The 14774-nt window shown below is 55.6% G+C and overlaps 1 protein-coding gene across 6 annotated transcripts; it reads right to left on the reverse strand.

The window, feature by feature from the left end:
- Positions 1 to 1320: 1320 nt before the first annotated feature.
- On the reverse strand, positions 1321 to 12840 carry SPINDOC (spindlin interactor and repressor of chromatin binding). 6 transcript variants are annotated; one of them, XM_067748637.1, is made up of 8 exons: positions 12443 to 12840; positions 12104 to 12193; positions 8793 to 9122; positions 8568 to 8714; positions 8265 to 8417; positions 7925 to 8125; positions 4724 to 4784; positions 1983 to 2120 (listed from the first exon to the last, which is right to left on the reverse strand). In XM_067748637.1, the coding sequence occupies exons 1-7, from the start codon at positions 12567 to 12569 to the stop codon at positions 4735 to 4737; spliced, it is 1098 nt and encodes a 365-aa protein (XP_067604738.1). In that variant the 5' UTR covers positions 12570 to 12840; the 3' UTR covers positions 1983 to 2120; positions 4724 to 4734. The 6 variants fall into 6 exon arrangements, with proteins under 6 accessions (XP_067604733.1, XP_067604734.1, XP_067604735.1 ...); XM_067748638.1 differs by lacking the exon at positions 1983 to 2120 and adding an exon at positions 2129 to 3622; XM_067748632.1 differs by lacking the exon at positions 4724 to 4784 and having other exon boundaries at positions 1321 to 2120; positions 12443 to 12836.
- Between the last annotated feature and the right edge of the window lie 1934 nt (positions 12841 to 14774).

The following is a 14774-nucleotide window of genomic DNA, read 5'->3' on the forward strand; positions in this document are numbered from 1 at the left end:
AATGTAAACACAGTCACACGATTGAAAGGACGGACAGCGACCACCTGTGACAATTCACAGTCTGTGTTTCAGAGCCAAACTTTCAGCATTACTTATTTCTTCCTATTAGGAAGGATACAAGTTTTGCCAATTTGCCGAAATGGTGGTAGAGATACAGGGTAGTTATATGGCCCCCTGACATCACGCGCTGGTGCAGCCGCCCTCGACACGAGGGGTCCTGAATCCTTGCCCTCTTCCCCCCACCACACCACAAATCTTCTGGTCTCCCCTGGAAGAGGGCCCCAGATGTCCCTGGGCTCTTTCTCCCGAGCTCGTCAGATGGGGAGAAAGGACCACTTCCCATGAGTCAACCACACTGAGATCACTCACACCTGGTTGAGCCCACGGGTGACACCAGCTCAGACGGGCACACAGCACAGCGCGCTCAAGCCCACACCCTTCCTTATTTAGGGACCAGCTCTCTGGTCAGTCTCAAAACCTGATGGGGTTGGTGTCACACAGGAACAACTGCCCTGTGAGCCCTGCCTCCGCCCCGCCCCTCCCCAGCTGCACGGGATCCATCAGCAGTACAGGTGCAGAGGGTGGATGGCCCTATTTATCCCACTCACCCCCGGATTCTGAACGGGACAGTGAAGTTTGGGATCTGAGAGCCCTCTGTGCCTCTCTTGAGAGCCCCCTTCACCAAAGAGGAAAAACACAACCCTACACAGATTCGGTTGGTGACGGTTAATTTAGGAGGATAAGGGGTTAGGAATCTGCTGAAGAGATCCAAGTGGACACACCTCTGGGTCTGGGGAACAGGAAAACCAGCCAAAGGCTTGGTGTAATTAAGCCGAGGAGAGGGCGGGCAGACCATGAGGCTGAACGTTCAGCGCTGAAAGGTTGGGGGCGTTCAGGACCCCACCGCCTGCCTTCCTTTCCTGGGGCAGGGGGAGGGGAGGCTTCTCTTCCCCTGCACACTGGGCACAGCCAGGGCACTTTGTAAAGGTCATGTTAAGTCTCAGCTCCTCCCCTGGGCCCCCCAGTGCGGCCTGTCTTGGACAGAGGCTTACCAAGTGAGTCAGAAGGTACCTGTTAAAGGTGTTTCCGACCCCATTTGGAGGGCACGGGTAAGGGGAGGGGGCGAGGTGCCCTGCTCACTGACTCGGCCTCGGTCTGCTGGCCCAACAAAGCCTGCCCTGACCCTGTTCCAGCCTCTGGGGCAGCAGCTTTCTGGCTCACACCCAGGACCACCTCTTAGCCCTCCTCAAGGTCGCTCCAGGAGGCCGGATATCCTGCTAGCAAACCCCTTCCCCCAATGACGGCCCAGACGGAACTCTCTTAATAAAAAAAAATAATTTATTGTCAACAAAGGAGATATATACAACAGGAAAAGGGGTGAAGAGGAGAGTGTGAGTGACGGAGCCCCCAGGTAGGCTACTTCAGCCACCTGCAGGGATGGAGCAGGAAGAAGAGGTAATGGAGGCCTCCTGGTTTAGGAGCCGAAACGGGTGGGGGAGGAGAGGCGTCCCCCGAGGTAGTGGGACTCAGTTCAACACCGTCACGACCACCTCTTGCGTAAGGCACTGTGCCAAGGGAGAATGGTGGGGGGCTGAGAAGGTGGGAGGAGGTCAGGGGGACAGAGAGGTCTGGGTCAGCAAAAGGATCGGGTGGGTGTTCTCCAAAGGCCCAATGCCCTACCGCACGACAGCCCTCGGCACCCCGTCCCCCTCAGGGCCTGGCCTCACGCCTCACTTGGGGAGACATTTTCCAGCGTCCCCGAGTCATAGCGGATGCTGCCCACCTTCCTCTTCTCCATCCTGCCTTGGCACCTGGTTTTACTCTCCATCAGGTGGCCGAGCTGGGCAGCTCTGAGTGATAAGCCGAAGGGTGACAATGCCTCCTCTCCCCGCCCTGAAGAGCAAGAACCTACAGGCCACTCCCTGCCTCTGGCTGCCCCCCGACAGTGGTGCTGGATTCCGACAGAACCGCGGGCCATTCTGGGCTGTCACCTGCTCCCACACCCTTGGTGCCCTGGGGATGCTTGGACCAGTCTTGCAGGAGGCTGACTGCCGGGGGCTCCTCCAGCCGCACGCGGATAACCTGGAGATCCAGCGTCCCGCGAAGCCCCGGAGGGGGAGCTGGGCAAGGATGGGAGCAGAGAGAGAGTCAGGGACCTCCAGACAACGCACCTTGAGGATGTCCCCTGAGGGTCTCTGTAAACCACATCCCCATTTCCTGGCCTTCAGTTCCATAGCCCAGGACCTGTGGTCTGAGGAGAAGCCTGGGGACAGTGGGAGGCTGTGCTCCTGGATCATCCAAGGACCAGCACCAACCGCAAGGGCATCGCACCTCCGCAGGCATCAGTGCAGGCCCTCTGCAGCCTTCCTCCCTCAAGTATTGTGGCACACGGACGCTTAGTGCTGTACTCCGCTCCCCTCAACTACCTTCAGCTGACTCCGTTTCATCTAGGACGTACTGGGCACCCTAGCCTGATGGGTTCTGCCTTGTGTGGGCAGAGGTGGTGGGGTGGGGAACACCCCAAAGCAGAAAAAGACATGACTGTGCCCACAAAGGAGCAACCAGGTGAATATGCAGGGCGGAGGAGAGAGCACTGGACAGAGAGTCCTGGGTTAACATTCAGCTCTGCTCTGGAAGCTCAACCAGGCTCTTCATCTCCCGAGTCAATACCTACCACGCAGGGGTCAGATGTCCAACTTAGCAGCGTGGAGGAGCTACTCACAATGGACAAAACCAGGCCTTAGGACAGGGAACATGAACTGCTGACAGCCACTGTTCAGGTACCAAAATGTCCGGTTTGGCACGGGCACACGCAAAAGTTACATCAAAAAACAAAGCCAGAAAACGGTGACTGTAACTGTTGCGGCCTCTGTATTATTTGTGGTTTTCTTCTGCACTGTTTCTAGAGACCCAGTGATTTAAAATCTGGCAGAGAAAACAGGTACAATTCTGCTGTACTGTTTGCCGGGATTTACAATGACTCAATGGCTGCCACTGGGTCGTGCGACTGAACAAGTTCTGCTTTGTAGTCACGTGAGCTGGTTTGTCTCCCTGACAAACTCTAAGCTCCTCGAGGGCAAGTGGAGCCTACTCACTGGCTCCTTAATTCAACAATAACTTACTGGGCAACTATACTGTGCCCAACACTAGTCCAGTTGCTGGGGGTTCCCCAGAACATGGAGCAGGCCAAGTGGCCTTCCTGGAATTTACATTCCAGTGGTGAGAGCCAATAAACAGGATGAACAAAGCAAGAATGCAGTGTGACATATACAGACAGAAGCAAAGTAAAGTACACCAGGGAAGGGGACGGGGTAGCAGGGAGGGCCTCACAGAGCTGGTGCGCGAGCAAAACATACAGGAAGCGAGGAGTCAGCGGCGTGTCTAGCTGGGGAACAGCATTCCTGACGGGAGGAAGAGCAAATGCAGATGCCCTGGTGGGCAGAAGAGGTGAAGATCCTGGTTTGAGGACCACTGGTCTCCACGAGGACTCTGACTTTTATCTGAAGTGCGACAGCGACGGTGCTGGAGAGCTCTGAGCAGAGCAGTGCCAGGATCCCACTTGTGTTTCAACAGGGGCTCTGGCTGCTGTATGAGACCGACCACAGAGGGCAAAGCTCAGAAGCTAGGAGACAAGTTCAAAGGTTGTTAAGGAAGCTTGGATGAAAGTAGCAGCAGTAGGGGTAGTGACAGGGGGTCAATTCTGAGCATCTTGGAGGTGGGGCTAACAGGATTTGCTGATGGACGGATGTGGGGTCTGAGAGAGACAGAAGATGATGACTCTGAGGGTTTGGTCCAAGCAAACTGAAGAACGGGGCTGCCAGCTTCCTGCGTAAGGGAAGACTGGGGGCGAATAGAGTGGCTGGAGGGGAGGGGAGGAGACTGGGGGTTCTGTTCAGAAACGCCGTCAGAAACTCCGAGTTTGGGGGATCTTTTAGGCAACCAATCAGACACGTCATACGGGTAAGAGAGAGGCTGGAACCGAAGGGAGAGGTCTGGGGTGGAGGAGAAAGGCGGGACTGTGAGCCCAGGAACTGTCCTTCAAGCTGTGAGCCTGGACGGGATCACCCAGGGCGCTGAGTGCAGACCCTGACCCACGGTTGGGTCATTCATTCATCCACCAAATACAGCAGCAGTACCTATTCTGTGCTGGGCACTGCGGATATCACAGTAAATGAAACAGGCAAACATCCTGACCCAAAGGAACATATGTTCCAGAAATGGGAAGAAAAACAACCATAGGATCCCACTTGGGGAGCTAGGAAAGAACAAGCAAGAGAGGCAGGTGCAACCCAGGCATGCTGCTGCCCGAGAGGCCAAGGGCAGAAAGGGTCTCCAGGAAGGAGGGAAGGAGGGAGGGGTTCCTTGTTTTTGCCAGGTCAGGAAAGATAAGGACTGAGAAATGACCACCAGATCTAACTTTATGGAAGTCAATGGCAATGTTGCCAAAAAGGCCATTTTAGTGTAGGGTGGTGAGCATGAGTTTGACTCAAGTGGCTTCTAAAGACAGACTGGAGACAGTGTAGAAGAGTGCTCCAGCTCTGCTGCAAAGGCTCGGGGATAAACGGGACAGTGGCTACGATGGGATGAGGGGCCAAGAAGGGAGAAAGAACAGCTTTGCGTAGGCTGATGGGGAAGACCCAGAGAAAAGAACAGCTCCTGGTCTGACAAGAGAACTGATTCCTGGCCCTCATTGCAGGCGGGGAGTCGCACGGGTGAAACACACCTGCCCAAGGCTCAGTTTCCTCTTCTGTAAAGTGGACATAATAATCCTTTATAAGGTGGTCCTGTGGATTTCAGGAAAAAATACATTAAAAGAACTCAGTACATTGGAATTAAGTGCCAATTCTTCCTGACAGCAGGGAGGGCAAAGGGGTGGGTGGTGGGGAGGGGTGTTTCAGGAGAGCGAGGCCTGAGGTGCGGTAGAGAGATCTTCTTTCAGAAGCAGTGCGTGAGCAGAGCCCCAGGCCGTCAGAGAGCAAGCCAAGAGGACTTCTCTGTCCCTGGGACAAGCAGCAGCACCCCCACCCCAGAACCGCCCCGACTTCTCTCCTGGCCCAAACTGCTCTGCTTCCCCACTCCCTCCCCTCCCCTTCCTCCATACGTGTGCATGTGTGTGAATGTGTACGCCTTCTCCAGGGGGTGGCTGGGCCCACTTGTCTCGTTTCTCACTAAGGCTTGTCTCTGAGCAGAGACTCTGGACATGTCACCACCAGGATGACGAGTGAAGGCAGCCGCCATCCACTCATCTGTCAAAAAATCTTCCCTGAGGGCTTTCTTGGTGCCAGGCCCTGTTCTAGGTGTTCTCTCTCTCACTCACACACACACACACACACACACACACACACACACACACACACACACACACAGACACACACACACACACACACACACACACACAACCAGGCCCTGTTCTAGGTGCTGACACACACACACACACCCAGGCCCTGTTCTAGGTGTTCTCTCTCTCACTCACACACACACACACACACACAACCAGGCCCTGTTCTAGGTGCTGACACCTCCCACCCCCACACCCCCCCCCACACACCCCAGCAGGACAAAGAGGCTTTTTCCCACTATCTGCGCACACACACACACACACACACACACACACACACACACACACACACACACACACACACACACACACACACACCCCAGCAGGAGGCTTTTTTCCACTGTGTACAAGTGGGCCCTCAGGGCTCACCTCCTCTCCTGGCCAGGTCCCCACCTTCAGCCTGGGAGGCCCCTGAAAGTCCAGCAAGTTGTCCCTGACTGCTTGACACACATATCCACCAGGTCAGCTGACCTGACCACAGTGACTCCCCGCCCCCCAACTCTTATATCCTTGATTTAAAGTGGTAGGACCTTTACTCAAATAAGATCCTTGGAGAGTTTCAATAAATAAAACAACTCAAAGTAGAGACATTCTGGTTGAAGCCTCACAGGTTTCTGGGAAATCTGAGCTTTGGGGACTTAAAACCCCAAACCGACCTGAAACCACTGGTCTGGAGCCTGTGCTCGGCACAGAACCATCGTGGGCACCACACTATTCTCTATTTGCTGACTTGTACCCTTAGGCAGACTGTGAGTTTCGTGGGGACAAAGGCTGTGGCACTCCTGTCATTTCCCATAGCTGGGCTGCAGAACACTTGCTGCTGTGTCACTTAGTGCCTCCTGCAGTTTCTGGACTGTCTCCAACCTCCACAGGTCCCAGCCTCTGCCGGGAACACCTCTCAGCCCTCTCCATCCCTCTCACTCATTCAATCAGCTTGCTGAACCCCAAATCTCAGGCTTTGCCCACTCAGCCCAAATAAACCTGAGATCTCAAGGATGCCCTTCTCACCTATTGCTCACTCCACACAGGTGGGGTTTGGGCACAGGGTACCCCAGGGGTCAAAATAAAGCCCCCACTTTCAAGAATGAAACCAGAGGACTCATCAGCCAGTGGAAGAGATCAGCCATTTAGAGCAGGGGTCCACTGACAATACGAGGGGGCCCGGGAAACACTCAAGTCCAGGCCGAGGCCTGTGTGCCACAATTACTGAGCCTGTGCTCTACAGCCCACGAGCCACAACTACTGAGCCCACGAGCCACAACTACTGAAGCCCGCGCACCTAGAGCCTGTGCTCCGCAACAAGAGAAGCCACCGCAATGAAGACTAGCCCCTGCTCGCCACAACTAGAGAAAGCCCGTGCGCAGCAACGACGATCCAACACAGCCAAAAAAGAAAGAAAAAAAAAGAAAAAACATTTTTTGCGTCTGAGATGCTGCAAGCAGGGCCTGGCCTGGCGAGATGAAGAGAGAGAGGAACCAGGCTCAGCCCTGCCCTGCTGGAACACAGGCCAGTCTCATCTCAATTCTGCTACTGCTAGGTTACGTGACTGTGGTAGCAGTATACCGGTCCCGCAAAGACGTTCAAGTCCTAATCCCCAGGACCTGTGAGTATGGTATCTTACACGGCAAGGGAGAATTAAGACCACAGATGGAACTGACATTGTTAATCAGCCAACTTTAAAATAAAACAGAGATCTGGATGGTCTGGGTGGGCTCAGTGTAATCGCAAGGGCCTTTAAAGGGGAAGGAGAAGGCAAAAGAGTCAGACCCAAACGTGGCATCCTGAGAAAGACTGCACTGGCCACGGCCTGCTTTGAAGATGGAAGGAGGGCACAAGCCAAGGAACACAGGTGGCTGCTAGAAGCTGGCAGAGGCAAGACTTCCTCCTTTAGGAGCCAGAAAGGGACCCAGCCCTGCTGACACCCTGACTGTAGCCCAGTGAGACCCGTTCCAGTCCTCTGACCTCCGGGACTAGAAAATAGTATATCTGTGTTGTTGTAAGCCACGAAGTTTGTGGTAGTTTGTTACAGCAGTCTCAGGAAATGAATACAAGGACCGTGGAGGAGGAACCATCTCTCTGAGACTCAGTCGGTCCATCTGGAAAAGATACTTTTATAAGGGCCAGATGAGCTGCATATGAGTTTCTTAAAATCTGAGAACATGATAAAAACACAAGCACTTACTGCTATTATTAGACGTAAACTGAGCTGAGGTGTCTGCTGAGTGCTCGCCCCGTCTATTCTGCTATCGGTCCCATCTAGGCCCCTGGTCCACCGGGGCCAAGGTGGGCACCTCAGGCTCCAGCTGGAATCAACCTTAACTGCGGTGATGGGTGTCGGGCTTTTGGGGAGCACTGGCCTAACCCAACCTACCAACCAGCCAGGACACTCCCAAGGAGCTCACAAAAAACTCAGCTCTCTGGCTGGCTACTGTATTTAAATCCACCTGCCCTCGGCCCCTCTCCCAGGGGACTGGAGCACCAGCCACCTCTAGCCTGGGCTCTGCTGCCAAGCAGCCTCGTGGAGGCCAGACCCCAGGGATGCGGCCTTCCTGACCCCGCACTTGTCAGCCCCTCTCACGAGCTCACCTGGGGAGGGGCTTTCCGGCTGGAGAAGACCTCCTTCTGCTACTCTCCCCTCTTTGGGCGAGTCCTTGCTGTCTGAGGCCCTGAGCTGGGTGTGGGAGAAGAGCTGGAGGACGAAGCCAGCGGGGAAGCTGCCGTCGGTGAAGTGTCGGACCTCGGCGGGAGCCGCAAAAGTCTCGGTGGGTGAGCCGGGTGAGGGGGGATCTGGAAGGGAGGACAGGATGGAACTGTGAGGTCAGACTCCCAAGGGCTGAGCCCATGGCCTCAGCTGAGGTGCAGGTGCCCTCTGCCACGCATCCCTCCACCCCCCCCAGGGGCCTAGCTTTCCTCCTGGAGCCCACACCTTCCTCGCCTTCACCTGGGTCCGGGTCCGGGTCCAGGTCCAGGGTTTTGGTCATGGGTCTGCCTCTTTTCTTTCTGACCGGCTCCTCCCCAGGGGGCTCCTTCCATCTCTGACCACGTGGCTTCTTGCTTACCGGCTCTGGGACAGGGGCCGCTGCAAAAGACAAGACCTTTTTAAGAGGCCTGATTGCCGTAACCACAGGGCTGCTGAGGGTACCTGCCCAGCAGCCTCTCTCCACCCAGATGGCAAGGCCCATGCTTCCCCTCCCCCCAACTCAGCCTCTGAGGCTTTGGGATGACTGACCAGGAAGCTCCAGAGGGCGGAGTCCCCTGGGCCGGCTCCTTCTAGGGAGGGAGGGGTTGTCCTCGGAGTCGAGGAGAACGACAATCTCTGCTGGCATTTCGGGGTCCGGGTCGGAGTCTGGGTCCACTTCGACCTCCTGGCCTGAGTCTGAAGGGGGCAGACACCAGTGAGCAACAAGAGTCCTGACTTTTCCTTCCCCCTCCTCCCCTCCCCCAGCCCAGCTACCTGAATGGGGCGGGGACGGCTGCTCGGCCCTGAAGTCCTGCAAAAGGGCCACCCCCTCACTCCAGGCCTCCAGGATATTGCTCTTCTCGGAAGGGCTCAGGTCCAGGGTGTGAGGGTGCTGCTCCAGGATGTGGGTGCGTGCCGTGTCCGCCGAGGGGGCCCGGATCTCGGCCCCACACACCATGCACAGTGCCCGCCCGCTGCCTCCCGGGCTGTTCCCCACCAGGAACTCCTGCTCCCAAGACACCTGCTGCCTGGGCTCCTCACAGCCATCGCTGCCTGCCTCTAGCAGGCTGGGCCTTGGCGGTGGGGTCTTCTCCTGCTGGGCCACTACGGAGGGAGAGGAGGGGGCGGGTACTGTCAGTAAAGGTGCCCACAACCAACAATACAGACAACAGGATTCCCCAAACCTGGTGGCATATGTAGGGAAGGAACTTTCCCACCTAGAGTCTCTTTCTCCCTCTCCCTGGAGCCCACAAGGCACTAGCCGCGATAAACACAGCCTACATGCCTCGGCATCCTGCTACCTCAATCTAGTCTCCGACCACAGGTCCAACAGGCATTTCCACAGACTGCGTTCCTGCATGTCTACGGCCTTGGCAGCCCACCAGTCTGGCAAAGTCCTCTACTTCCTTCATGGCCCTGCTCAAAACCTCAGCCCTGTGAAGCCTTCCTGACCTCCCACCCCTGGCAGGTGATTATATCCATATGCGACTACCAGGCCACGGCAGCGAAGCACTTCCTTGAGGACAAGAATGGTAAATTTTGTCATCTTACTGTCCCCGCAGGGCCTGGCACGTAGGAGAGGAGACGCTCAATGAGCCTTCTTGGGTCAGTGAATGGCAACCATGCCTGTTCCTCCACTTGCTGAGGTCCCTTCAAGAGGCCTCCCATCCTGTCGGAAACAGCCTCCCCTCCCAAAGCCTTTACAGCAGTAACCTAGCTCGTCCCTACTGGTCGACTCAGCACCTGTTCCCTGTGCACATGGCCCATAAGCTCCGACAGGATGGGAACCCTTCTCAGCTCAGCAAAGGATGCAGGCTCAGACCCACGTTAGCCTGGCAGCTCAGGGTTTCTGATCCCTTGTGGCTGCACCTCCCTCCCACCTGAGAAGATGGAGCGAAAGACAAACATGGGAGACCCTAACCCCTGGGGACTACCTGGAAGAGGTGGCATTTGCACTGGGTCTGAGAACTGGCTTGGTCTCAGGTCTAGCTCCAAGGCTGGGCTGCACCCCGCTCAGATGTGACTGTGGGCAGGAATCCCTTGGTTGCAGGTGGGCTTTCCTTCCCACCACTCCTCGAAAACAGCTCTTGTCAAGGTCACCAATGCTAAACCCAGCGGTCAGCTCTTCAACTTTGTCCTTTGACAGATGGCTTCTTCCATCTTGATTTTTGTCCCTTGGACTCCAGGGCACCACCTTCTATTGGTTCTTCTCTTACTTCACTGGAGCTATTTTTCGGGCACCCGTGCCAGTCCCTTCTCCGGAACAGAGCCGTCTTCTCACCCAAGGCTTGTCTGCCATCCCTTAGAAAGCTGCCATCTGCCCCACCTGAGCTCCCTGCTCCCCTCACTGCTTCATTTCCTACTCGTTCCCTTTGTCTCCTGACTGCACTGTAGGTCCAAGACAGCATGGATTTTTGATCCTTCACAACTGTATCTCCAGCACTCGGCACGGTGCCTGGCATGTAGTGGCATTCAGCAGTGTTTGATGAGGAATGACTCAGTCTCTAAACTGGAATCACTGGAGCATTCCACAACGGTCCTGGGACCCCATCTATATCTACCTCCTTCCTCTGGTGGTCTCATCCCAGGGCCCGCCTGCTGACAACTCCCATGTCTATACCTCTAACCAGACTCTCCCAGGAAATTTAGATTCACATGCCTTACTTACCATCTGACATCTGTGCTTGAATGTGTCATAAACTTCTCAAACTTGCCATGTTCAAACCTTAACTCCCCATCTCCCACAGGCCTGCACTCCAGTCTTTCCATCCCGGCAAATGGGAAGTCCATCCTTCCAGTCGCTCAGGCCAAAAACCTTGAATTCGTCTGTTTTTCTTTCCCACCCCAAATCTTTCAAGAAGCTTCTGCTTCAGGACCTTTGTACTTACTATTCTCTCTGCCGAAAATTCTTAACCTCCAATTATCTACAGGGTTCTCTCCCTCGCTTCCTTTGGTCTGTGTTCAAAATTCACCTTATTAGAGAAGGCCTTCCCGACCACTTGATATTCCAAATGAAACACCCTCACTCTTTTCTCCTTACTTTGATATCCTGTTCTCTGAACCACCTGACATGCTATACATTTATTTATCTTCATTTATCTTTGGTCATTAGTATCTACATCTATGTTTCAGAAGAGCAAAGTTTCGACTTTCTTTATAGCTATTAGCATGCCTAGCCTGAAACAGTGCCTGACATATAAGAGGTGCCCCCACATACTTGCTGAATGAATTCACTTCTCTGGGGAAGGAGGATGCTCTCGCAGGGTTGTTGAGAGGGTTAACTGAGACAGCCTGGCACTGAGCACTCGAGAAATATTAGCAGAAGTACAGAAAGAACCTCTCTTTTGGATTGAAAGCTCTGAGAAAGGTAGTGGCCTTTATTTCCCTCATTTTATAGCACTCTTGATTCCAAAAAGGAGAGGCAGTGCAGGGAGACATCACCATGTCCTGCTGAGGCTAAAGAATGGCCTTGCTCTCAACCTTTTGGGTACTGTCCCCCTGAGGGACGGGGTATCTAGGAATGAAAAGATTTTGCATTTTCATGAATAGTGTGTCTTCCACTAAGGTGGCTCTTTGTTTTCTTAGAGTTTGCAAGATCCTGAGGACTGGAGAAATCGGTGAGGGAGGAGGGGAAAGCGAGTGCTCCCAGACTGCTCCTCAAACCCCTTCCCGAGGCCAATCCCCTTCTAGAGTGGCTGAGGGCGCCCGTAGCAAGCACTCCTTTTCCAAAACTAGGTGTCCTATGCAACCCCTTTCACCCTTGCAGCGCGAGAATCTGACACCTGTGGCTTATGCAAGCGCAAGGCCCGGGGATGGTGAGGGGGGCGTAGGAAAGCATTCTGCACAGAGCGCCCTTAAAATCCACCTTTTGGCGGGCTGCAGCGGCGCCTGCCTCCACCCACCGAATCACTCCTGACACCAAGGTGCGGGGCCCCTAGCTCCGGCGTGGAGGCCCTGCCGCCCCTCGGCCCTCGGCCGAGAACACGGCCAGGCCCCTGGGCCTGCCTCTGTCTCTGCCTCCGCGGCGTGGGGGTAGAGGGAAGGGGGAAGGGGGAGGGGGGAGGGGTGGGACCCGCCAGCGTCACCTCGAAGCCGTCGTGCTGGGCCCGGGCGAGGGGGCGCTCGGGCACCGGAAGATCCGGAGCTCGCGGGGCGTGGATCGAAGGCTCCAGACCCTGGGCGGGGGAGGGGGAATTCGGGGAGGCCTGAGATTCCAAACCCCGCTGGGGGTGGAACAAGAGAGCGCCAGTACCTCAGACAGAAGGGGGAAGGGGGCGCCCGGGCACCAGGCCGGAGTGGAGTGGGGGCGCTTGGGCCCCTGACTGGAGGCGCGGGAGGGGGTACCCGGACCCCCGACTGGTGTGGCGGGGGAAGCCCGAGCCCCGGACCGTGACGCGGAAGTGGGATTCCCCTCCCATTCTCACCTCTGAGCATCGGCTCGGGCCGCGGGATTACGGCCACCACCATGGCCTCCTCGTCGTCCTCCCCTTCCTCGCATTTGAGTGTCACCTCGAAGCAGTCGAGCGCGGCGCCCTCGGCCTTCAGGGCCATGGCGCGGCCTGGGGGGCTCTCGGTGACCGGACGCCGGAGGACTGGCGCGCAGGCCTGCGCGCAAGCCGGCGGCCGCCTCCCGCCCCGTGCAGCCCCCTCCCCGCCGCCCGCCGCCCGCCGCTCGCCGGCCCGGCCTGCGACGGGCGCGTCTCGGCCTCCCCGAGACCTAGAGCGTCGGGACCCCGGGCGGGGAGGGCTCAATCCGGGGCTCTAGCCCCCCGCCGCTCCCTTTTATGGAGGCTCATTGTCGGCGCCCGCCCGGCCTGCCCGCTGCGGGCCCGCCCCCGACTCCGAGCGGCCAATCGCGCGTGGCCCCGCCCCGGGCACGCGGCTCCGTTAGAAACCCCGCGACCCGCAGGGGGCGGGCAGGGCAGCTTGCTTCCGGCTGCACCCCGGCGCGGGGGTGGGGGGTCTCGGGCCAGCGGGAGAGGACCCTGCGCTCCCCCGAGTCGGGAGCGTCCTGAGTCGGCCGGCCGAGCCTGGCGGGTCGCCGTTTATTGAGACGCCAGTTGGGCACGTTGGCTGCACGAAGAGCGCTACCAAGTGCCCCAGGATTTTGAGCGGGGTCTCTCTTGCCTTTCCCTGAACAAGCCTTCCTCCGCCAGAGGATGTACGGGGCGCGAAAAGAACCGGTGGGGGAGCGGAAAGCGCCTTGGCGTGGGAAGAGTAGAGAATGAATTCCTTCCGATTTGCTAGCGCTGTGATCTTGGGTACGTTATCTGTTTTCTTAGACAATTTCATCCTTTATTTCAAAAAACATTGTGGAGCCTTCTGGACAAGGGAATGGAAAGATGAAGAGCCAAGTGGAGTGTTGGGGGCGCGCGTAAACCACCCCGAGGGTTGTGATTTACATTTTTTAAAAGTGAATCCAGAGATTGTGACCCTCCCCACAGGTCACGCAGAAGTCCTTGAGAGCGCCAAGACCAGCGTCCAGTTGCCATGACGCTGCTGCATAATTCTGTTGTGGCTGAGCTTTGACCTCTGTGACATAGAATGGGCATCTCCCTCTGCTGTAGAAGCCCTCATGAAATTTCAGTGGAGAACATGCCTGACACTAAAAATCCGTCTTAAAATGCCACTGTATTAGACCAGACACAGTAGTAATCAGAATAATGTAGTAGGTTGGGGTGGGAGGGGAGATGTGAACTAGTTTATGTGGACTACAGTATGGTTTTAAGTGAATGATTTTGTTACTTTCACGTGTATCCAGTACTTTAAAGGTTTTACAAATAAAGGTATTACCAAGCCTGTTTAACCTATTTCTATCTAATGGTTGTTCTCTACCCTTTTGCTACAGACCCCTTCCTTGCGCTTCTGCTCTGCTCTGTATTGCCTTGGAGGGTGCAGTTTCTCAGGCTTCCAGGACAGCTGCCTTTCAGGCTTGGGTTTGGCCAATGGGAGACAGTGGCAGGAGACTGGAAGTTAGGAGGGATGAAAAAGCCAGGTTATTTCTTCTCTTTCTCTCTCTTGCTCGGGCTCTGGCAGGTCTCCAGCAGCAGGCGAGGCTCCCCTGCGGTGCCACCTCCTACTGGATAGGCTGCTGTGGTTCCAACTTCCCATGGTGGTCCTCCCCGCCAGGCTCCACTAATTCCATCTCCTCTGTTTGTCCCTCCAGTTAAGGAGTGTGGGCAGCTTCTGGTTTTTGCTAATCTCTGGGTTGCCTCATTGTCTGCTGTGGGGTTTCTCAGCCCTTCCATCACCCGTGTCACCAATCCCCTGCATTAAGTTCTCTGTTTTTACATTCTTAGAGTGGTTCCTGCTTGTGTGGTTGGACCCTGAGCGATGCAGCCAGTATTATACCAGGCACTTTGTAGACATTATTTCTTAGACCTCACAAGTCTTATGTAGTAGACTGTGTTGTTCTCATTTTACAGAGCAGGAAGTTGAGCCTTAAAGGGTTAAATTACTTCCCCAGGGTAATACAGCATGAATCCTATTTCATCAAATCTAGCATGAGCATTTTTCCCTACATGTTAACATCTTTGAAATGGGGGTGCTTTTTCTCTAATGGACATCAACGTGAAGTTTTAAGACTATCAAAAAGGTGTAAGATGGGGACTTCCCTGGCAGGCCAGTGGTTAGGGCTCTGTGCTTCCACTGCAAGGGGCGTGGGTTGGATCCCTGGTCCAGAACTAAGAAAGTGTAAGATGGCCCTTCTGATATTCAGATAGTGATGATACCAGCAGAACATAAACCATGCTGTTA

Source organism: Pseudorca crassidens, chromosome 9 (assembly GCF_039906515.1).
Source record: "Pseudorca crassidens isolate mPseCra1 chromosome 9, mPseCra1.hap1, whole genome shotgun sequence".
NCBI lineage: Eukaryota > Metazoa > Chordata > Mammalia > Artiodactyla > Delphinidae > Pseudorca > Pseudorca crassidens.

Excerpts from the sequence above, each read along its gene's own strand:
- SPINDOC (XM_067748632.1), bottom strand. The coding sequence starts at position 12,569 with ATGGCCCTGAAGGCCGAGGGCGCCGCGCTCGACTGCTTCGAGGTGACA. Across the intron at positions 8,715-8,792 it reads GCCGTCCCCGCCCCATTCAG|ACTCAGGCCAGGAGGTCGAA; the intron begins GTAGCTGGGCTG and ends TGCCCCCTTCAG. Across the intron at positions 8,126-8,264 it reads CCCAGGTGAAGGCGAGGAAG|ATCCCCCCTCACCCGGCTCA; the intron begins GTGTGGGCTCCA and ends CCTCCCTTCCAG.